This window comes from Amblyraja radiata, chromosome 2 (genome assembly GCF_010909765.2).
Source record: "Amblyraja radiata isolate CabotCenter1 chromosome 2, sAmbRad1.1.pri, whole genome shotgun sequence".
Lineage (NCBI taxonomy): Eukaryota > Metazoa > Chordata > Chondrichthyes > Rajiformes > Rajidae > Amblyraja > Amblyraja radiata.
The window spans coordinates 59,862,857-59,888,036 of NC_045957.1; the positions used below are offsets into that span (position 1 = coordinate 59,862,857).

Sequence of the window (25,180 nt, forward strand, 5' to 3'; positions counted from 1 at the left end):
GGGGGATAAGACATTATTGTGATAGTACCTGCCGCAACTACCCCATCTGGCAGCTTGTTTCATACACCTACCACCCTTTGTGTAAAAACGTTGCCCCTGGGTTCCCCTCACCTTAAACCTACGTCCTTTGGTTCTTGATTCTCCCACTCTGTGTAAAAGGCTCTGGGCATTTACCCTATCTGTTCCTCTCATGGTCTTATACAACTATATTCGATCACCCCTCATCCTCCTGAGCTCCAAGGAATAAAGTCCTAGGCTGCTCAATCTCTCCCTATAGCTCAGGCCATCGAGTCCTGGCAACATCCACGTAAATCTTCTCTGCATCCTTTCCAGCTTAACATCGTTCCCATTACAGGGTGACCAAAACAGAACACGATACTCTAATTGTGGCCTCACTAATGTACAACTGTAATATAACCTCCCAACTACTATATTCAATACCTTGCCTGATGAAAGGCCAATGTGCCAAAAGCCTTCTTGACCACCCTATCTGTTACACTTGAATTTTGACCTGCACTCAGGGATTTACCTTGATCCCTCTGCTCCACAACACTCCCCAGAACCCGGCAATGTACTGTGTAGGTCCTGCCCTGGTTAGACTTCCCAAAATGCAACACCTCACACTTATCTGTATTAAACTTCATTAACCATTTTCTCAGCCAACCTGCCTAAACAATCAAGATTCTGGTGCAAATTTTGACAACCATTCTCGCTACCTACAATACCACCCACTTTAGTGTCATCTGCAAACTAACTAATCATGCACTGTGCATTCTTATCCAAATCACTGATATAGATGACAGACAACAATGGGCTCAGCACTGAACCTCGAGACACACCACTGGTCACAGGCCTCTAGTGCTTCCTTCCATAAAGCCAATTTTCTATCCAGTCGGCTGTTCTCCTTGGATCACATGCTATCTAACCTTCGAGGACAGCTTAGCATATGGAACTTTGTCCAATACCTTACTAAAATCCATATATACAATGTCTACAACTCTTATCAAAGATTATCAATCTTTTTGGTTACATCTTCAAAAAACTCAGATCCATGAGATATGGTCTCCCATGTACAAATCAGTGCTGACTGTCCCTAATCAGTCCTTGCGTCTATCTAAATGCATGTATATCTTATCCCTCAAAATACTCTCTAGTAACTTTCTGACCACAGATTTAAGGTCACTGGCCTCTGGTTCTCGGGCTATTCCTTTTTGCATTATTTACAAGTTAGTTTGAAGTTTACTTTCCACTATTGAAAGTTAGTTGAGATCACAAAATTGAAAGAATACTTACTAGAAGCTTCAATGAATTTATGATAAGAATCATAAGTGATGACAGGAATCGGCAAATCTCTAAAATACAGCTTAAGGGCACCAGCAATAATGTTGACATCCGCATACATAGTGGCAGAGATGTCAGCTTTGTCACCATCTTGAAAGAGGATAAGAAACATCAAATTAAAAGAATGGCTACACAAAAGTTACACATTACCTTATTAAGATCATGTATATTACTCACGCAGATCATTACAGGTAAATATATACAAAATCTGCCGTTGTGTGCTAGATTGGAATAAGCGTTAGAAAAATTGAAAGCAAACTACACTCAGGAACAAATAGCAATGTTAGAAAAATATTTTCATAGCTACTATTACTGATGGCAACATTCTTATATGAAGTTTGTTGTGAATATTTTCACAGTCTTTTAATTCTGTATTTTGAGAATAATTGAGAATAATTAAGAATTCGAGTGATTGGGCCAGTCATTTTGTACTATCAGTGTGCAGTTTGAATATTTTCTCAGTGAAAGGATATCACAGTCATCCTCCAGCTTCTTCTAGTTGTTCTGGTTTCTTCCCATCTTCCACAAAAGTGTTGCCAAGGGTCAAGAGAATCAAGTGTTTAATTGTCATGTACCAACAACAACACTGAAATTCTTATTTCCTGGAACTTAACTGGTCTAATTAACATAACACAGGTAAATACATTTAAGACTACAATAAATTAATAACCATTACTGCTTGGTAACCATAACAGTGCAAAACCAAAGTCCACGGTGCAACCAAGACAGTCCATAGAAGATTGTAGATTGGTTATTGCATGTGAACCAATCATAGTAGAAATAGCATCACTAACCCCACCTTACTGTATGCTTTATACTAACACTCACTTCCTACACTGGTCAGTCTTGGAAGTGGTAACGATGAACTAACAACTAACAGCCTACTATGTGTACAGATTAAAGATGACTTTGAACTCCAGATTGTGCAATTTGCTTATTTACATGGTGTCAGAAAGCTTGGAGTAACCCACTGCGTCCGATTATCGGGTTTTATTTCTGTTTATCAGTTTTTCTCGCATCACCATGGCTTAATCATGCAGAAAGCCTGCGCAGCTTATCTTCGATTCTGACATCGGGGAACGATGGAGACTCTTTGCAATTGACTACGAACACCACATCAATATCGTCCACCGAAATGAACCAGGCGCTGTCAAGGCTTCCCTCCTACTTAACCTGTCGGGACCCGAAGCCATGATGAGAGCACGGACCTTTGAATACGCACCAGCCGTTTACGATGACAACGATCGGGTAGTTGTGCCTGCTGAGTCTATGCGTGACCCTACTGTTTTACTGCGTAAACTCCGTGAACTATGCGACCTACCCTCAAACTGCATTTTAGAAAGAGCCAAATTCTTTGCGAGCTTCCCGATGAGCCGGTAGAAAGATTTATCTGTGAGTTAAAAAATTTAAGGCTCAGCAGTGCCGTCTTCAAATCATGACGAATTAATTAATCAGGGACAAGCTTGTCAGTGGTATGACCGATTAAAAGCTAAGGACTGAGTTACTGCAGAATGCTGATTTGACCCTTGAGCAAGCAATACGTGCATGTCGAATGTCTGAAATTGTTGCTCCATTAAGCGAACAGCTTGACTCTGAGAAGAAGACCATAAACCTGATGGGTTTCAACAGACGACAAACACCGACCGATAACAGAAGATTTATGAATGAGCCCTCTCAACCGGCTAACCGGGGATTCGCCAATGAGCCCCCTCAGAGGTGCCCTTCTTGTAACTACTTCCACAACAAGGGGTGATCGTCTTGTCCGGCTTACGGAAAGCCTTGCAGTTACTGCAAAAAGATGAATCATTTCGCCATCGTTTGCGGGTCCCGTGGGAACAGACCCTCCAGCTCAGCGTCTAATCTGCACCTGTAGCAACAAAACCAAACATTTCCAGAATCTCAGGACCAGCTCGACTCTGCCCACGAGGATGATCCAATTATCACATACAAGGAGTCGACTGTACATTCACTCCTTCACACAGCTGGTAAGATTCTGGATCCTTCTGATTAATGACAATTAATAACAAGCACGTGAAGGCCAAGCTCGACACTGGGGCCCGCGTGAATGTGATGTCTGTGCACATCTACAACAAGATAAGAAGTAATGAGGCCTTGACTAGAGACAGTTCCACCTTACATGCTTATGGGAGGGAGGTTTTGTATCCTCTGGGAAGAACCACTTTCAAATGCGTGCTGAAAAATACCACAAGAAATCTAACTTTCCATATCTTAAAATCTGACTCTGTGACTCTACTGGGTATCCATGCGTGCCAGGACTTAGGGGTAGTCTCCTTTGACCAGTCCGTTCACAAGCTACTAATATCTGAGGACCTGAAACGAGGATACCCTGATCTATTTGATGGCAAGCTAGGCAGGCTGTTTGTGACCTACAAGATAGCCATTGACCCCAACGTTGACCCAGTTGTCCGTGCCCCCCACCGTGTGCCACACGCTATGAAAGACAGAATTGAGACTGAACTAAAAAACATGGTCTCTATGGGCGTACTAGCCGAAATCAGCGAGCCCACTGACTGGGTTTCCACCATGGTTGTCACCTTTAAGAAGGACAAAGACGAGCTCCGTGTGTGTTTAACTATATTCGCTTTTTACGGGGAAGGTGGTAGATTGGTTATTGCATGTGAACCAATCATAGTAGAAATAGCATCACTAACCCACCTTATACTATGCTTTATACTAACACCCACTTCCTACACTGGTCAGTCTTGGAAGCGGTAACGATGAACTAACAACTAACAGCCTGCTGTACCGCTATACTATGTGTAAAGATGACTTTGAACTCCAGATTGTGCAATTTGCTTATTAACAAAGATCATAATCGCTGAGGTAATTGCTAGTGTTGTGTAGTGTTCAAGATGCTGAGGAATGCTGGGAGGAAGCCTTTCCTGAACTTGGTGGTCATGAATTTCAGGCTCCTGTCCTTTTCACCTGATGATAGAAGTGAAATGCAAGCATGACCAGGGTGGTGTGGGTCTTTGATCACGTTGGCTGCCCTAGTGGGGAAGCGCCACCTACTGGCTTACTTGCTCCGGAGCTGAAGGGCATCATCTGGCACTTGTTTCATATGTTCCATATACCCCCCTGCTTATAGTCAAGTTCCTATTAAATCTATTCCTTCTCACCTTTAACCTGTGCCTTTTATCTCAAGATACCCCAATCCTGGGGAAAATACTGCCTGCATTCCCCCTATCTATGCTCATCATGATTTATATACCCCTATAACAACACCACTTAGACTCCAATGTTCAAGGAATAAAGCCCCATCTTACAACTCCTTGACTTTCCAGCTGAATGACATCTTTCATCTCACAGGGACCAAAACTGAACACAATACTTCTTGTGCAGCCTCACCAACGTGTTGTACAACTGCAGCAGAATGTTCAATTTTCTATATTCAATGCCCTTATGAAGGCCAGAATGCCAAAAGCCTTCTTCACCACAATATCCACATGTGACACCATTTTCAAGGAACTATGTACTTATACTCCTTGGTCCCTCAGAATCCCCATCCAGTAACTTACCAACCACAGATGTTAGGCTTATTAGTCTTTAGATCACAGGTTTTTCTTTGCAGTCTTTCTTAAAGGCACTACATCAGCCATCCTCCAGTCTTCTGTTACCTCATCCTTGGGTAACAATGATGCATACATCCAATGTAAGCTTCTCTGCTCTTTTGCATACATTTCTAAATTCTCAAGGTGCTTATATTATGTTGGTTTGCTTCTGGTTTAATTTTAATCTAGATCATAGAACTCCATGTTGCTATCACTGAATGTTCAAAATCGTGGGCAATAGTTTAAGTATGGCTAATCAAATGACTTCAAATGAAATCAAATCTGTCTTCTAATGTGGCAATGGGAACATTTGCAAAACCCACTGATTTGAAATGCCTATTTTGATTTGTATTGTAATTAAAAGCAGAAGGTTAAATGCTCCACTCACCTCGATCAAATGACATTTTAACATCTTCTATGTGCTCAGTAAATCCAGACACCCTGTAAAGCCCCTCAGATGTCAAACCTATGGAACAAATGGGAATTGTTACTTTATTAAGTGGAGCTTAAATGCTGGAAACAATAATTAATAAATAAAGACACAAAGACATTTCAGGTCGGGCACTTCAGGCTATTTGCAGCTTAAAACACCTTTTTGTCTATATTCTCATATTGGGAATAAAGTGACTATCCAGATCTTGGCTTTCATGGGGAAATTGAGGGACTACATAGATCCCCCTTTCATTTCCTAAAAATGAAACTTGTAGTGGAATCTGTTATTTTTGTTTCTGCATATTGCTTATGCAGGAATCCTTTATGTGTAACCTGTATTACTTGTTCACATTTTGTCTATTTTACCTAGTGGCTTATTTAACATTTTCTGATAACAATGCATAGTTCCTCTAAAATATTGTGCAGAATATGTTCAACATATTGTGGATATTCTCTGCATTAGAATTCTGAAATTCATGCCAGGCCTACAAAGTCTAGTCGCCCATATTCCCCACCTAAAAACCTATGCCCTCTGGTTCTTGATTCCCCTACTCTGGACAAAAGCTTGTGCAGTTCCCTTCTCTAATCCCCTAAAGCATTGTAAAGTATTGGAAGTTTTTAGCTATGGGGAGAGATTGGATAGGTTGGACTTGTTTTCGCTGGAGTGGTTGGTTAAAAGGCAACCTGATAGTTGGTAAGTAAAATTATAAGCTGCATGAATAGGGAAGAAAGTCGGAATTTCTTTCATATGATAGGGTATCCAAAACAAAAGTGTATATGTTTAAATTGATGGAAACGGAATCTGAGGGCAAGGTTAGAGGTTAATTGATATCTGGAGTACTCCATCAGAGGAGGTGGTGCGATCACTTAGTTTGAGAAGCATTTAGTGAGACATTTGAATAGGCAAGACAAAGGAGAATCCACGTGAACCCCAGACTCAGGGTACAGGTTAAACGCAAAATCAGATTCAGATTCAGATTCAACTTTAATTGTCATTGTCAGTGTACAGTACAGAGACAACAAAATGCAGTTAGCATCTCCCTGGAAGAGCGACATAGAATATGATTTCAATAAATAAATCTATTTACATGCATACAGTCATAGTGCTTTTCCTGTGGGAGGAGTGTCCGGTGGGGGGGGGGGGGGGGGTGATTGGCCATTCACCGAGGTATATTGTTGAGTATGTGACAGCCGCAGGGAAGAAGCTGTTCCTGGATCTGCTGGTTCGGCAACGGAGAGACCTGTAGCGCCTCCCAGATGGTAGGAGGGTAAACAGTCCATGGTTGGGGTGAGAGCAGTCCTTGGCGATGCTGAGCGCCCTTCGCAGACAACGCTTACTTTGGACAGACTCAATGGAGGGGAGCGAGGAACCGGTGATGCGTTAGGCAATTTTCACCACCCTCTGCAGTGCTTTCCGGTCGGAGACAGGGCAGTTGCTATACCATACTGTGATACAGTTGGTAAGGATGCTCTTGATGGTGCAGCGGTAGAAGTTCACCAGAATCTGAGGAGACAGATGGACCTTCTTCAGTCTCCTTAGGAAGAAGAGACGCTGGTGAGCCTTCTTGACCAGAATTGAGGTATTGTGGGTCCAAGAGAGGTCATCGGAGATGTTGACCCCCAGGAACCTGAAGCTGGAAACACGTTCCACCTCCGTCCCGTTGATGTGGATGGGGGTGTGCGTGCCGCCCCTAGACTTCCTGAAGTCTACAATGAGCTCCTTGGTCTTCTTGGAGTTAAGGGCCAGGTTGGTGTCAGTGCACCATGCTTCTAGGAGCTGGACCTCCTCCCAATGGGCAGACTCATCGTTGTTGCTGATGAGGCCAATCACCGTTGTATGATCTGCATACTTGATGATGGTGTTAGTACCATGTACAGGTGTGCAGTCGTAGTTGAAGAGGGTGTAGAGGAGGGGGCTCAGCACACAGCCCTGTGGAACGCCGGTGTTCAGGGTGAGGGTTGAAGAGGTGTACTTGTCTAACCTAACAGACTGGGGTCTGTTGGTTAGAAAGTCCAGTATCCAGTTGCAGAGGGAGGGGTCGATGCCCAGGTTACCGAGTTTGGTGATCAGTTTAGAGGGTATAATGGTGTTGAATGCTGAGCTGTAATCGATGAACAGCATTCTTACGTAAGTGTCTCTGTTGTCGAGGTGGGAGAGGGCGGAGTGAAGTGCCGTTGAGATGGCATCCTCCGTACTCCTGTTCTTGCGGTAGGAAAACTGATAGGGATCCAGTGTGGGGGGTAGGCAGCCTTTGAGGTGTGCCTACAAATATCCTTCAACATAACTAAGGACAGCATTATTAACAAAGTGATAGAAGAACAACTTTTCAGGTTAACAACAAATGTTGCAACAGGCTGAAGTATCACAAGTGCATCCCTGGAGAAGTTTTGGGAACTGAGGAGTAAACTATAAAAGGAAATTATGGCAATAAGGGGCCAGGAGATAGCTGGCGGGTAGCATTAAGAACAATCCCAAGAGACTTCATAAAAAACATAAGGGGGGAAAGGGTAACTAGAGAGAGAGTGGGACCTCGCAGGAATTAAAGCGATCACCTCTGTGTGGAGCCACAAGAGATGGGCAAGGTCCTCAATGAGTATTTCACCTCTGTATTTACTGAGGAGAAAGACAGGAGGACAGAGGAACTTGGGGCAGTCAATGGAAGTGTCTTGAGAGCAGTCAGTGTTACCGTCGAAGAGGTGTTGACGGTGCTATCGTGTATAAAGGTAGACAAATCTCCAGGGCCTGATCAGATATATCTGAGGACATTGTGGGACATTAGAGAGAAAATTGCTGGAGCTCTGGTTGAAATTCACGAGTCATCTTAAAATACAGAGAGCTGCTGGAAGACTGGAGGGTGGCAAATGTTGTGCCTCTATTCATAAAGGGCTGCAGGGAAAATGCTGGGAACTATAGGCCAGTGAGCTTAACATCTGTAGTTGGAAAGTTACTAGAGGGTATTCTGAGGGATAGGTTATACAGGCATTTGGATGGGCAGGGGCTGATTGGGGATAGTCAGCATGGTTTTGTACATTGGAGGTGGTGTCTCACAAATCTGATTGAGTTTTTTGAAGACGTGGCCAAAAATGTCGATGAGGGCAGAGCTGTAGTTGTATACATGGATTTCAATAAGGTATTCAACAAGGTTATGCATGGTAGGCTGCTCTGCAAGGTTAGATCACAAGGGATCTAATGAGAGATAGCTGAATGGATAGAAATTTAGCTTCATGGAAGGAAGCAGAGGGTGATGGTGGAAGGTTGCTTCTTGGACTGGAGGCCTGTGACTAGTGGTGTGCCTCAGGGTTCGGTCAAAAAGACATTTGGTACATTGGCCTTGATCAGTCAGAGTATTGAGTATAGAAGTTTGGAGGTCATGTTGCACCTGTATAAGACGTTGATGAGTGCATTTATAGTATTGTGTTCAGGATTGTAAAATTGCAAATGTAACTTCCTTATTCAAGAAAGGGGACAGGCAGAATACAGGAAGCAGCAGTTCGATTTCAGTCGATGGGGAATGCTGAAATTAATTATTAAGCAGCAGCAGGACATTTGGAAAGTCAAAAAGCAATCAAGCATAATCAACATAATTCCACAAAATGGAAATTGTGCTTGGCAAATTAAAGGATGGGACAAAAAGGGTGTACACGTGCATTTGGATTTTCAGGAGGCAACAAAAAAGATTTTACATAAAAGGTCACTGTACCAACGGGGAGCTTGGAAAGTTGGGGTAATATGGACAGGGAATTGGTTAACTAACAGAAAACTCACAATACTGTAGGTAATTTTAATGTTAGTGACCTGCAGTGATAGGCTTACCACATGGATAGTACTGGGCCTCAAACTATCAATGACTTTGATAAAGTTTATTGAGTTTAGCGAGTTTATTGCAAACAGGTTTTCTGACAATACGATGATAGTAGAAAGGCAAGTTGTGAGAAGTTTGAAAAAAAAATTGGATAGGTTAATCAGTGGGTAAAGAAAATGGGAAATGGTATGTAATAAGGGGGAATTGCAACATTATCCACTTTTTCTTGGAAGAAGAGGAATTGCTGAAATAAAGAGAGCTCACAGAATGCTGCCATCAGGGTGTCTGGGTACCAGAAGGCTAGCATGCAGATGAAGCAAGTAATTAGGACTTCCTTTATTTCAAAAATAATAGAATATAAAATTTAATGTGTCAGCACAGGACCTTGTTAGACTACAATTGGATTACAGTATAGATCTTTGATGTGCTTACTTAAAGAGGAACAAACTGGCAGTTCAGATGCTGTATATTGTGTCTACTCATGGGGTGAAGAGGTTGCCGTGCGAGGAATAATTTTTATACGAATGAGAGGTGATCTTGAAATTTATAAGAATATGAGATGCTGTGACAGGGTGGATGCTGGAAGAATGACGAGGTAATCTAAAGCTCAGGGCAAAGTTGTGTAATAAGGAGTAAACCATCTTAAAACAGAGATTAGGAAGATTTTTTTTTCTTTCAGAGGGCAGTGAATATGTGAAACACTAATCAATGTGATATAACTGTTTTATCTTGAGAGGATTTGGAAAATGGAGATTACAATATCATTAGCTTTCTACATTTTGGGTCGAGACCCTTCTTCAGACTGATGTTGGGGGGGGGGGGCGGGAAAAAGAAAGAAGAGACGGAGACAGTACGCTTCTGAGAGAGCTGGGAAGAGGAGGGGAAGGAGGGAGAAAGCAAGGACTACCTGAAATTGGAGGTCAATGTTCACCTTTGGTTGGAGGATTGTAAATGATTGAATAAACCACAGACAGCTGGGCAGTCATGTTCTGGTCAGCAGTGAGTTAACTTGTTATTCTGTGTCTGAGCTCAAGGTATCACAAATTGGCGACGAGGATGGGATTGTGGATTCTCCCGCTTTAATTGGTTGTGTAGATATGGAATTCTACAGAGGCACGGAGAAGGTTGCATAACTTTTGGTTTCAGGGAAAGCTGAAAATCTGGTCACAAAGTTTGAATTCTGTGAGTGTTAAAAATCCAAGATGGCGGTGCCCAATGGGTATATCGGACGATTAGGTGAGTTCCAGCAAAGCCAGGAAACGTTCAGTTGGTCAACTGGAACGAGATGTTCCTTGTTCGCAAAGAATTCAAGTGTCCGGAGGACATAATCAAGCAACATCCGAAGGTGTTCAGTGACCAGGGAGAGCCAATCAAGGGGTACAAAGCGAAAGTACACATGAAGCAGGATGCGACACCAGTGCATGGCAAACCTCGGACTGTACCGTATGCACTTAAGGACTAGGTTGAGAAAGAACTGAAAAGACTTGAAGCTGAGAACATTATCAATAAGGTAGAAAGTAGTGAATGGGCAACACCCATTGTAGTTGTACCTAAACCTGATGGTAGTGTTAGACTTTGTGGGGATTATAAGATAACCATAAACCAGGTACTTGAAGGTAGCATACCAGATACCCTACCAACAGCAGAGGATTTGTTTAGCACCCTCACAGGCCGCCAAGACTTCACAAAAATGGACTTGACAAATGCCTACTTGCAGTTATGTGTGGATGACAAATCTATATCCAAGCTGACTATCAACATGCATTTGGGATTGTTTCAGTTCAATAGGCTCCAATTTGGCATATCATCAGCCCCAGGGATTTTTCAAGGGGTGATGACACAAATTCTAGAGGGAATTGAAGGTGTGCTGTGTTACTTGGATGACATCCTCATCTCAGCCCCTGACAGGCAGACACATGATGAAAGGTTGGAAGAGGTACTCAAACGATTTGAAACACACAGTGTAAGAGGGAAAGCACAGAAGTGTGAGTTCTTTCAGAACTCGGTAGAGTACTTGGGTCATTAGATAGACAAGGATGGTCTACACCTCACCAAGGGTAAAGTGGATGCGATCAAGAACATGCCCACTCCCAGAAACAAATCTGAGATCCGATCCTTTTTAGGATTAGTGCATTATTATGGGAAGTTTGTGCCAAATCTGTCCACCTGTTTACATCCCTTGAACAAGCTCTTGAGAAAAGATGTACCATGGAAGTGGACATGTGAATGTGATCAAGCTTTCAAGTCATGTAAAGCTCAGTTGGCAGAGAGTACAATGCTTGTTCATTATGATGTAAATAAGCCAATGAAGTTAGCATGTGATGCTTCACCATACGGTGTTGGTGCTGTGATCTCTCATGTGCTAGAAAATGGAGATGAGAGGCCAATAGCATTTGCGTCTAGAACACTCAATGCTAGTGAGAGAAATTATGCGCAAATAGAGCGAGTGGCTCTTGCAGTGATTTTTGGTGTTAGGTTATTTCACAAATACTTATATGGTAGAGGTTTGTAATCGAGACAGATCACCAGCTGTTGACAGTGATCCTAAATCCAAAAGCACACATACCAACTCTGGCAGCAGCCAGAATGCAAAGATGGGCATTGATATTGTCTGCATACCAATATGATATCCAGTATTGCAAGGCAGCAGAGCACAACAATGCTGATGCCATGTCTAGATTACCTTTGGAATCGTAGGTTACCCCAAACAGAGAGGTTTTATTTCTCTCATGTAGATGAGTTACCTATCACTTCAGGGAACATTCGGAAGGCTACCCGCACTGACAGACTTTTGTCAAGAGTGCAGGAATATGTTAAAAATGGATGACCAAACAAATTGCAAGATTCAAGGGCAGAACTGAAACCATTCTTTGTACGTAGGAATGAACTCTCAGTAGACCAAGGTTGTGTCATGTGGGGAGCAAGAGTTGTAATCCCTGAAAAATATGGAGTAAAATTGCTTGGAGATCTTCATGATCAGCATTTGGGAATGTGTCTAACAAAGAGTCTGGCTAGAAGCTATCTATGGTGGCCTGGTCTAGATAAGGACATAGACCAAACGGTGAAAGAGTGTAGCACATGTCAAGCAGTTGGAAAGAAGTATCGCTACAGCCATGGAAATAGCCGGCTAGAGTGTGGCAAAGATTACGTGGACTTTGCAGAGTTAGATGGACAACAATTGTTCATTGTGATGATAGTCACTCCAAGTGGGTTGAGGTGTTTCCGATGAACAAAACGACATCCAGCAAAACGATAGACATTTTGCAAGGATTGTTTACGTCCTATGGATTTCCAGAGGAAATTGTGTCAGATAACGGACCACAATTCTGTTCACAAGAGTTTGCACAATTCATGAATGGAAATGGTGTCAAACACACTAGAGTCGCTCCATACCAACCCGCTTCAAATGGAGCAGCAGAACGCACAGTGCAAATTGTAAAGCGTAATTTAGTCAAACAACTGCTGAATGCAAGTCCAAAGAAAGACAGTTGTCACTGTTTCACAAACTGGTTAACTTTCTGATTACATATCGAAACACACCTCACACCACTACTGGTCAAATACCAGCTGATCTGTTCTTGAAGAGAAAACCCAGAACAAGGTTTTCACTGTTGAAACCAAATTTGGCTCAAACAGTAGAAGAGAAACGGGAGAAATAAAAAGCATATCATGACAGGAGTAAAGGAAAGGAGTGTTGAGTTGAATCATAAGGTAAAGGTGTAAAACCATCATCACAAGTGGGTGAAGTGGTTAACGGGAAGTCTGGTGAGAAAGTGCAGACCACGGACATACTTGGTCAAGATGCTTGGAAGTGGAAAGGTGAGAAAAGTACACATTGAAAATATCATGTCAGAGCTCGAAATTAACGGTTGCCCAGGTGCCAATGGCAACCTAAATTCCCGCCGGGCAACCTAAAAGCTGTGTCATTTTGCCCGGCTTAGCAAGCACCCGGGACACCTGCCGTTCAACTCTCAGCGGGCCCCCCTCTCTATCTCTCTCTGTCACTCTTCGTCTCCGCCCGCCATCCGTGTCTGGGCCGCCAGGCTCCGCTCTATGATCTTTGGTCAGGTCTCGGGTCTCCGCTATCCGCTCTCCGACCGCTCTTTATCCGCCGGCACGGCCGGCCGCCTTGCACATGCGCACTGTCACGGCAACTGGTTGGCGCCGGGCACTTTCTCCCTCCCTTTGCATTGTGGGAGATCTAGTCGCCATTGCTGTCAGGGAGCAAGAGTTACTCCAAAAATATTCCAAATGGAATTTAAACTGGAGGTGGTGAAGGGTCCACCACAAAACTCTGAACAATAACAGCCTATTGCACTTTATCTGTTTATTTATTGTTTATATATATGGTCTATGGTATATAGATACACTGAACTTTTATCTCCTGTTCTGTATTATGTTTACATATTCTGTTGTGCTGCAGCAAGCAAGAATTTCATTGTCCTATCTGGGACACGTGACAATACATTTCTCTTGACTCTTGACTTGGACTTAAGCAAAAAAACGTTCTTGGGAAAAAAGAGCTACCTTAAATTTACTTGCGTCGGGTTGGGTAACTATGGTAGGGTGAAGACTATTCCATGCTTTAATTGTGCAGGGGAATTCCATGGAGTAGCCAGCATCTCTGGATAGAAGAAATTGGGTGACGTTTTGGGTAGAGGCCCTTCTTTAGACTCCCTCTGGGTTTAGTGTTTTTAGTTTAATTTGAAGATATAGTGTGGAAACAGGCCCTTTGGCCCACGCCGACCACCGATCACCCATACACTAGTTCTATCCCACACATTAGCGACGTATGTCAAGAGTCAATAGTGTTTTATTCTCTCATGTCCCAGTTAGTATTATGTAAACAATGTTATAAATGAGAAAATAAAACAGTGTATATTTATATATGAATATAAAACTATATGTGTGTGTGTGTGTGTGTGTGTGTGTGTGTGTGTGTGTGTGTGTGTGTGTGTGTGTGTGTGTGTGTCTGTGTGTGTCTGTGTGTGATATATATACACACACACACACACACACAATTTCCCTCCTGGGATTAATAAAGTTCTATTGTTATGGTATCGTGTGTGTAGGAAGGAACCGCAGATGCTGGTTTGAAAATAGACACAAAAAGCTGGAGTAACTCAACAGGTCAGCAGAATCTCTGGACAAAAGGATAATATTACATTTTGGGTTGGGTCTGAAAAAGGTTCCTGCACACCTTTGGAATGTGGAAGGAAATAAGAGCACCCAGAGAAAACCCATGTGATCAAAGGGAAAAGGAGCAAACTCCATACAGACAGCACCCATATTCAGGATCTATTCCGGGTCTCTGGCATTTTTAGGCAGCAACTTTATGGCCAATGTACTGCCCCATAGTCTTGAACTGAATTAAAATGTACAGTAGCTGTAAAGGGGGACATAACGTCACTTAGAGATTTAAGACTGAAAATGGATAGTTTCTTATTTTTAGTAACCACAGTTATCAACGTATATTTTTTTGTGCGTTGGAAAATAAAATATAGTGGCACAGCTGGTAGACTTGCTGCCTCACACGCCAGCGATCTGTGTTTGATCCTGTCCTCGGGCACTGTCTGTGTTGAATTTGCACATTCTCCCTGCAAGCGTGTGGGTTTACTCCCACATCCCAAAGACGCATTGGATTTGTAGGTTAACTTGTATCTGTAAAATTGCCCCTAATGTGTAGGGAGTGGGTGAGGAAAGTGGGTTAACAGAACTTGTGTGAAAAGGGAGACAAGAATGCTGGAGAAACTCAGCGGGTGAGGCAGCATCTATGGAGCGAAGGAAATAGGCGCCGTTTCGGGTGGAGACCCTTCTTCAGACTGGTGAGAGGGTGAGGCAGGGGGGACGGGAAGAAGAAAGGAAGAGGCGGAGACAGTGGGTTGAGGGAGAGCTGGAAAGGTGGGGAGAAAACAGGGACTACCTGAAATTAGAGGTCAATGTTCAAACCGCTGGGGCGTAAACTGCCCAGGCGAAATATGAGGTGCTACTCCTCCAATTTAAATCATGTTCCGGTTGAGTTAACGTTATTCTGTGTCTGAGCTCAAGATATCAAAATACCGCTGGGGTGTAAACTACCCAAGCAAAATATGGATTTGGGATTTGAGTGGAGTGGGGGGGAAGAGAGAGTGGGGGAAAGAGAGAGTGGGGGAAAGAGAGAGGGGGAGGGGGGAGGGGAGAGGGGGGGGAGAAGAGGGGGAGGGGGGGGGGAGAGGGGGGGAGAAGAGGGGGGGAGAAGAGGGGGGGGAGAAGAGGGGGGGAGAAGAGGGGGGGAGAAGAGGGGGGGAGAAGAGGGGGGGTAGAAGAGGGGGGGAGAAGAGGGGGGGGAGAAGAGGGGGGGGAGAAGAGGGGGGGAGAAGGGGGGGAGGAGGGGGAAGAAGAGGGGGAAGAAGAGGGGGAAGAAGAGGGGGAAGAAGAGGGGGAAGAAGAGGGGGGGGGAAGAGGGGGAAGAAGAGGGGGAAGAAGAGGGGGGGGGAAGAGGGGGGGGGAAGAGGGGAGGGGAAGAGGGGGGGGGAAGAGGGGGGGGGGAAGAGGGGGGGGGAAGAGGGGGGGGGGGGGAAGAGGGGGGGGAAGAGGGGGGGGGAAGAGGGGGGGGGAAGAGGGGGGGGGAAGAGGGGGGGGAAGAGGGGGGGGGAAGAGGGGGGGGGAAGAGGGGGGGGGAAGAGGGGGGGGAAGAGAGGGGGGGGGGAAAGAGGGGGGGGGGGAAAGAGGGGGGGGAGAAGAGGGGGGGGAAAGAGGGGGGGGAAGAGGGGGGGGGAAGAGGGGGGGGAAGAGGGGGGGGAAGATGGGGGGGGAAGAGGGGGGGGGAAGATGGGGGGGGGAAGAGGGGGGGGGAAGAGGGGGGGGGAAGAGGGGGGGGGAAGAGGGGGGGGGAGAGAGGGGGGGGGAAGAGGGGGGGGGATGGAGGGGGGGGGATGGAGGGGGGGGGATGGAGAGGGGGGGGAAGAGGGGGGGGGGAAGAGGGGGGGGGGGGAAGAGGGGGGGGGATGGAGGGGGGGGGGGGGGTGGAGAGGGGGAGAGAAGCCGCCTTTCCGAGATGCCGAGTGTGCCGTTTCGTGATGTGGAGAGATGCGTACTGTACAGAATGCTCCTACACATTCTGCACCTCCTTGCTTTCGTCTTCCATCTGGACACGCCTCGGCAGTCCGCGTTACCACCTGGCGGCGGGGGCGGTCCCCAGTGGAGGTCGCTCCAGGAGGGAGTCTTCTCCCTTTACATGGGGGACCTGAGGTGGAGAGTGTTGCACAAAGCGGTGGCGTGTAATAAACATTTGAGTCGGATCACATGCTCGCCGGCTGCCTGTAACTCCTGCAGCGAGGAAAAGACCGTGTTCCACGCGTATATGGAGTGTGTGAGGTTGCTGCCCCTGTATGTATATCTGAAGGGGCTGCTCCTCAAGTTTTGGCTACATTTTAGTCCCACAATCTTGGTGTTTGGACACAGGGCAGGGAGCTGGGAGAGCCGATCGGGGGGTGGGACCTTCCTGGGCCTTGCCAAGATGGCCATTCGCGGTTCATGGCAACGGGCGGTCAATGGTCACACCAGAGTCAGCTGCCTGCCCCTCTTCCGGGCCTACGTCGATGCTCGCGTGTCCCTGAAGAGGGAACACGTGGTGTCCACGGGGACGCTGGAGGCCTTCCGTGTACGTTGGTCGCCGTGAGCAGTCGAGAGCATTGTAGATAAAGATTCCACCATTGTACTATAATGACTGCTTGATGTATTGTAACCATTGAACGTTTATGTACTTTTAGTACACTGTAATATGCAATTGCTGAATAAAGTCCTTGGAAAAGAACAAAAAAGGGGGAAAGAGAGAGAGGGGAGAGAGAGAATGACATGAAAGTTTGTTTGCTCAAAGAGAACAGTGAATAGTTCATTAGTTGCAACTGAACAGAGTGAGTAAGAACAGATGAGAGGGGAATAAGAAATTCTGGGACAATAAACAAGCCTTCATCATGCTCTGCATGCCAACAGATATCTGGCAAATCATATCATTATCAACATAAACTATAATCAAAACGATATTTTACAACTGTGCAAGAGTGTGCCCAAACCTCGAGTTTCGATCTCCTGAATGCACATGTCCACAACCATAGGTCGCTGTGTGTTGTGTGCTTTTACCAGCGTTGTCAGGTCACAACTGTACACCTTCTTGATTCTTTTGAGGTCAGGCTGACAGTCATTGGGTACAAATTTCGAACACTGCTTATGTACATTCAAGCCACAATCTGAAACAACAATAAATGCAGGTATAAGTGCAAGATATGTTAACTTAGAAACACTTACTGCAGTTTGTAAAACTTCTCAGAGGTCCAATACCTGGAGAACATCTCCTGAATCACCAAATTATACATTCAGTATTGACCAGTTCATAGCAAAGCAATATTGTGCAAAATGCTTTCAACTTTCAAATAAGCTTTCAGTAAGGAGGAAGTGCAGTCAATGTCTGACAATCTGGTATGTTTAAGACTTTGGGGGAACTGGACTGGTAGACTTTCCAAGCTAATGAGTGATATTTCCATTGATGTTGCTACTTTAAATGACTTATTCAAAAAAAAAGTTGCACAATATGATAATAACATTTCCAGTAAATCAGGTTGGTGGAAAGCCAGCTTGAGAACTGGAACTCCAAAAGTGGAAGGAGAGCGATGGAGCCGAGCCAATATTGAGTGGAAAGGGAGTGTAGCAAACATTATCTGTGAGCCAGATGCTGAACCATCAGATTTCCAAATAGTCAGATATTGGAATTCTAATGTAGTGGAGAACTTTTCCATTTGTGCTTTCTATAAATATTTTTCATATTTTCAAACAATGTGCAGGACGCCATTTGTCCTATTGAGTCTAATCTGACTCTCACAATAATCCACTTATTTTCTTGTGACCATTTTTTCTGACAATCACATATATCATAACATAAGCAATTTACAGGGGCCAAATAACCTACCAGCATATCTTTGAGAAGTGAGAGGAAAACAGAGCCTTGGAGGAAACCCATGTGGCCACGGGGCAAACAAACTCCATGCTAGCAGCACAGCAATGCAGCGGTAGAGTTGCTGCCTTACAGCACCAGGGAGCCGGGTTTGATCCTGATTACAGGTGCTGTCTGCACGGAGTTTGTACGTTCTCCCCGTGACTTTTCTCCGAGATCTTCGGTTCCTCCCACACTCCAAAAACACACAGGTTTGTAATTTAATGGGATTGGTATAAATGGACAAAATGTCCCTAGTGTGCGTAGGATAGTGAAAGTGTGCGAAAATTGCTAGTCGGCACGGACTCGGTGGGCCAAAGGATCTGATTCTGCATTGTATCTCTAATCCCAAAACTAAACTAAGGACCGATTGAATCCAGCTTGCTGGAACTCGAAGGCAGCGATATTAAATGCTGTACCACTGTGTTGCCCACTGCACAAATAGATGGATCAGTTTTGCATGCCCAGAAAGAAAGAAAGAGTTAAGTCTAGCTAAAAGATGGAATATAGGAAATCAAAAAATAGCCTATAAAGCAAGCTGGATTGCATTTCACCTGTATTGTAACAAACAGCTATCAGTGGGTCAATGGTTTTTTCACACTCCAGGGTAAAAGGGCAAGATTAATTTATTTTTACTTTTTAAATTCAGTTTCTTCCAATTATTTTTATAGTTTAGGATTAGCATTACAGTTTCAAAGAACATACTGACGACCTACCGGTAGTTCTTCATTTCAACCTTGTTACAATGCTGGTGAAATGTAATCCAGCATGCATTATAGGCAATTTTTAAACTAAATGTACAACAAAATTGTAACAAATAGATGGTTTCAGATTTATATGACACTAGACCAGGTGCGGACCCGTTGGGCTCATCCCCCTAGGCAATATTCCACCACTGACCCATAGCCCCCAACTGCGCAGGCGCGGCTGAGGAGTTCCCGTTGTGACACCGCGAACCCCATGGTTACCGAGCACGGGAAAACATCCATCAACTGCGCTCGCCATACCTCTTCCTACCCCTAGCATACTCCTTCCCATTCATCCCCAAAACTCTCTTCACCCTCCTCTTCTTTCCCTCTCTTCCTTCCCTCCCACACTCCCTCCATAAATCTCCTTTCTCTCTTACCTCAGCACTACCTCCCTACTGCATAGCCCCTCTCCCTCCCACTATCCCCATGCCTCCCCACTCCTCACCTCCCCTATCCCACCCACTAACTGTCCTCACCTCCCTCTATCCCCCTCCCTATCTCTCCAACTCCCCTCTCTCCTCTCCCTCTATCCCCTCTCCTCCTCACTCTCCCTCCTCACCTCCCCCACTTTCTGCTCCATCTCCCTCCCTACCCCCCTCCTCTCTCCCTATATCCCTTCTTGCAGACGTTTGCAGATGACCCAAAGCTGGGTGTCAGTGTGAACTGTGAGGAGGATGCTATGAGAATGCAGGGTGACTTGGACAGGTTGGGGGAGTGGGCAGATGCATGGCAGATGAAGTTTAATGCAGATAAATGTGAGGTAGCAAAAACAGGAAGGTAGCACTTTGGTAGCAAAAACAGGAAGGCAGATTACTATCTAAATGGCGTCAAATTGGGAAAAGGGGAGGTACAATGGGATCTGGGGGTCCTTGTTCATCAGTCTATGAAAGTAAGCCATGAAGGTACAGCAGGCAGTGAAGAAAGCGAATGGCATGTTGGCCTTTATAACAAGAGGAATTGAATATAAGAGCAAAGAGGTCCTTCTGCAGCTGTACGGAGCCCTAGTGAGACCACACCTGGAGTATTGTGTGCAATTTTGGTCCCCTAATTTGAGGAAGGACATTCTTGTTATTGAGGGAGTGCAGCGTAGGTTTACAAGATTAATTCCCAGGATGTCGGGACTGTCATATGCTGAGAGTATAGAGCAGCTGGGCTTGTACACTCTGGAGTTTAGAAGGATGAGAGGATATTTCATTGAAGCATATAAGATTGTTAAGGGTTTGGACACGCTAGAGGCAGGAAACATGTTCCCGATGTTGGGGGAGTCCAGAACCAGGGGCCACAGTTTAAGAATAAGGGGTAAGCCATTTAGAACGGAGACGAGGAAACACTTTTTCTCACAGAGAGTGGTGAGTCTGTGGAATTCTCTGTCTCAGAGGGCGGTGGAGGCAGGTTCTCTGGATGCTTTCAAGAGAGAGCTGGATAGGGCTCTTAAAAATACAGAGCCAGGGGATATGGGGAGAAGGCAGGAACGGGGTACTGATTGGGGTTGATCAGCCCTGATGACATTGAATGGCCCTCGAAGGGCCGAATGGCCTACTCCTGCACTTATTGTCTACTCTCCCCCACTCGCCACCTCCCCCCTATCCCACCCCCCACATGGAAAATCGCAATGTTTTAAAAAAAAATTCTAAATGAAAATCGAATTTGAGGTTTTTTTTTACATCGCAATTTTTTATGTAATTGCGATTCGGGATCCCATTGTGATGTCATTGTAATGCTGCAGATGGGCAGGGCAAGTGGAAAAGTGGTTTTAAAAGTGATTTTTGTAAAGTTTAAAATGTCAATAATTTGTAAAATATACCATCAATCTGAACAAAATTTATTTCAGTTACATCACAGGACAATGGTGGGTAAGGTGGGTAAAAAATATAGCCCTATCGTGTACCATTTTGGCGGGGTTTTGGGATATCATGCATGCATACAAACAAACAAACAAGATGAGACCTTTAGTATAGTTTAGATATATAGATATTTTACTGCAATATTATATTTATGTTAAGAAAAAGGATCTCTTGTACAATTCACATTTCATGAATCTGCAGCATAATTGAAACATTCCACAATGATAAAGAGGAATGAGAAAGTATTCTGTAGTTCAAATTGTGTTTTGTTTCTAACCAGTGATGTGTAACACATTACTGAGAAACATTAACATTTTTTAACTCCTATCAGGCCAATTAAGGCAGTCCTCAATGTTCAGGTTTCACTCGTTTGCACAGTATAATTTCCATTTCAGACAAGTTTCACTTGGCATGAAAAGCAGTTCTGCAGGCTGACAGAATACTCCTTGTGAAAATGCAAATGGCACCAAATGAAAATAGGGATGTACAAATAATTACTTATTAAAAATTCAAAAACATTGGCTTGTACGTGAATTTTACCAAACGTAGGAATACCAAGTTTGAAACGTTAACACTGAGAATTCAAATAAAAAAATCATGCTGCATGTTTTTTTACATAATGACAACATAATTGCATGCATCATTTGAAGAACCAGGAAAACAGGTTGAAAGTCAACAGTAAGGGTTTGCTTCAAACAAAGCTAACAATTCCTAATATTGGGAGGGGATAGACAGAAGAGAGGGAACCTCGGAAGAAAGCTACAAATGCAACAGTTATTTTGGTGAATTCTGTGATTCTGGATTTAACCTTAGGTTTCTCAAGACCAAATTAGGTTGGATATAATTCTGAAGATATTGTCATGGGGACCTGACCTACTATCCGCCCTGCATCAATAATCACAGAATATCTTCATCTCAGTTACAACGCTAATGCCACCTTGTACCTGACTTCATCAATATGGAACCGGACCCCAATAGCTGGATCATTCTCAGCGCGTGCGGTGTGGTTGCTTACCTACACAAGTCGCAGAGTCAAACTAAATGTCTGCAGTCACTTGGCTCCCAATACGAACGGTTTCAACATTGGGATGCAATGACAGAAGGTATGGTACAGCACATGGACAGACTTGATGGCAGCTTGGGCTACCAGAAAACTCCCTTTACAGTTTTCAAATGTCTCCAGTTATCAATCAGTTGAAAACAGTAGAACAAAAAAAAAAATTAAGAAACACAAACTATCGTACTTAATGAAAATTATTAAAGCACTATGAAACAAAAGAAAGAACCCCCCCCACTAAATTCACATTTTAGATGGTCAGTCGATTAATTTCAGTGGTGCTAGATGTGCCAGTTGCTGCTGGGGTAAAGCTGAGGATCCACATACAAAGTATGGCTGGTCCCTTGGGTTGAAAATGTACTAAACGTTGCCAGAGGACCAGCGCATGCACCTCTGACCTGCACAAACCCCACTTTCATTCGGAAATGTCACAAGTGTTGCAGCTGACCAGTGATCCTCTGTGAACCTGCTGGCTGGCTGGCTTGTAGCAAATTTCAGCCCAACAATATAATCGAGTCCAGAGCTTTCAGCTTCTGTGGTGTGGGTGAAAGCATTTGTTTCAAGCACAGATTAAGTGTCAAATGTTTTCTGGATCCCAAGCAAAGATCCTATAGCTATAGGATCTTTGATCCCAAGTGTCTTAACAAGACAGTTCGGATTTTATATAATTCCTTTAATATGGTAAAGATCCCAAGGTACTGCATTTAAGTTGGTCAAAGATACAAATGTGATTTCTGGATTGTGCCAAGTCAGTCCACCGCTTCCTCTAATTAAAATATGACATAATGCCACATCAGAAAATGTCAAGAACAATGAAGAGGGAACTTTAAAGCAGCGTCTTAACATGAAAGTGGGGCTGAAGGTGAGAATTAAAAGTACATACACCATCAGCAGCTTAAAGCCAACTCTACTTGAGTAATTATGTTTGTGGATGATCAAGAGGCTGGAATTAAAGGAGTGCAACTATAATAGTGGTCTGGTACGGTAGGCAAAGTTACAAACAGGTCTCCAGAAGGATGTTAAAATCAAAGCATTACTTGTACATCAACTAGTACAGCTTCCAGTGTCCATGAGGCAACATGGAGCTGGAGCAAACTGAGATAAAGACAGCAGAGTTCTGGATCAGCATAAACTTATGGGTCTGACCCTTTTTCGGCATCTGCCGGCAACTGGACCCCCCTACGACAATGACTACAACCTACCACCCAGCTGACATCAAGCTACCGACAACGAGCGACCCATTAGGACGTCCACCTATGATCACACTTAGGACAACCTACGTCCACCCACAACAAGCTACGGCAAGGTAATACAATTCAGTCGTGGTACCTGTCGCTGGTTGATGTTGGTAGTCACCAATGGAATTCACCGGTCAGCACCGGCGACAACCTACGTCCTCCTGGCAACAACCTATGACAGCACCTGCATCGGGAGAAGTCAAGCTACGCTCATTGGCACCAAGCCAATTGTTGCCGAAAGGTTTTAAACATTTCAAAATCCAGCGGCGACCAGAAAAACACTATGATTCTTTGGGCGACTGAGAAGACTACTGATGACCATACAGGCGACACCCCGGCGACCATGTGGCAACAGCCTAGTTGCCTAGAAAATTCACCAAAGTGGGACAGGGGCAACAGTGTGTGAAGACAGGTTTACTGCTTTAAATGCATCCATTAAGCAAGTTATTGTGCAACATTGGTGCACAGCTGCCATAGCTGCTACCTGCCAGCTGCAGTGACTCAGATTCAATCCTGCCACTGGCGTTGCTTGTGTAGAGTTGCCCATTCTCTGTGTTGGTATGAGTTTCTCCCATGTGCTCTGGTTTCCTCTTTCCGCAAAGACACATTGGTAAGTGAATTGTAATGTAAATCGCCCATTGTGGAGATAAGTAATAGAATATGGGAAGAAATTGCTGGGAATGTGAAGATGAATGAGTTGCAGGTAAAATTAATGGCAGATTGAAATTGCTCTGTGCAGCCTTCAAAGACTCGATGGGTTAAAGGAGACTCCTTCGACGTCATAATGACATATGAGAAGTTGGGAGGTAACAGTTATGGGTTATTCTTCAGCAGCAGATGAGGTAAATTGGGAGGCTCTCTTTATGTTATTAAAAAGTGTACAGTATGAGACTTACAAATAATAGAATTAGACGCCTGTAATAATATATCTTCCTGAATCTAATTTTGAAAAGTCATGCCTATACGCATTTCCTATCTGTAACACATGTCGTGATCTTGTGGTTGTTTTATTAACGACTTGGCATTCTAAATTCCTGCATTCCCTGTTATTATGGGTTGCGACTGTGCAAGTCTATTATGTTGTGAATGAATGACATGGCAACCAGCTGGCTTTTGTGTAGCCTGTAAAAAGAATGTTTATAGTCCTACGCTGAAAAGCTCAAAATTCCCCACCCATTATTTTGTGTTCTATAAAAGATTTATTTATTTCCCCATGTAGTTCTTCTAACTTCTGTACCATTCTACTCTCTTTGCAATTAAATCATGTAGCACCATCACAAAACCTCTCTCACAAAATAAATGAAAAAAAACCTATCATACTGCACCTCCGGCTGACAATAGATAAAAATTGTGGAAATCCCCCAAAAAAGATTCTCTATCAACTTAATTTCATTGAAAAAAAATGTTCTTATCATAGTTCTGCACAATTGTCAATTATTCAACAATGCAGAGGTGATCTCACAGGTTATGGAATATTAAAATCCCCCCCACACAAAAACAATGGTTATCTAATCTCTCCTTAAAATGCAAGACCTCCAGAACAGGCTATGTTTCTGTGTTTCCCTTCCATCCACAAAACTAAGTTTTTCTGTTAACATCCTAGATCCAGATGAACAGAATAGCTATTAAATTAAATGCTCTTAATTACCTGTTAATTAAAAAAATCTATCTTATGCCTTTTTTTCATTTCTCTAATGCTACACTTTAACAACCCAATTCCACTTTAAGGAAGCAATCAGTTCTGATGGAAAGACATCCTGAAATGATGACAGAGTTTCCCTCTCGACGGGGACGGCTTGTCTTATGAAGCAATAAGTTTTTATTTCATTTTGTGACGTTCCCTCGCATTCCTCTCCTCACCTTTCCTGTTTTAAAGGACACTCTCCTGCTGCACATTTGATCAAGGCAATGTAAAAATATCTTATTAGTTTTTGTTTTGGTTTCTTTTACATTGTTATACTTCTCCCTTTCAATTGATATAGATTTTAAGACTACTCCCTGCAGTATTTTTACTGTAAAAACATAATCCAAATAAAAACAAGTTTGACTTGTTGTAGTCAAACATCATTTAAACAGCATCATAATATGAATATCCCATTTCATGTTTGCTGAAATCCTAGACAAGATTTTTCGTAAAATGCCTAAAGATGCTAAATAGCTCTTAAATGTCTTTAAA

At 43.8% G+C, this 25,180-nt stretch overlaps 1 protein-coding gene across 2 annotated transcripts in view; it reads right to left on the reverse strand.

Annotated features, from left to right (window-relative positions):
* Nucleotides 1–25,180, reverse strand: part of chn2 (chimerin 2) — a 261,556-nt gene that overhangs the window by 5,109 nt on the left and 231,267 nt on the right. For both annotated transcript variants that reach the window (XM_033047391.1, XM_033047398.1), the window contains 3 exons: nucleotides 17,203–17,376; nucleotides 5,302–5,379; nucleotides 1,294–1,431 (listed from right to left, as the gene is read on the reverse strand). In XM_033047391.1, coding sequence (XP_032903282.1) covers nucleotides 1,294–1,431; nucleotides 5,302–5,379; nucleotides 17,203–17,376 — 390 coding nt within the window. The remainder of the gene's footprint in view (nucleotides 1–1,293; nucleotides 1,432–5,301; nucleotides 5,380–17,202; nucleotides 17,377–25,180) is intronic.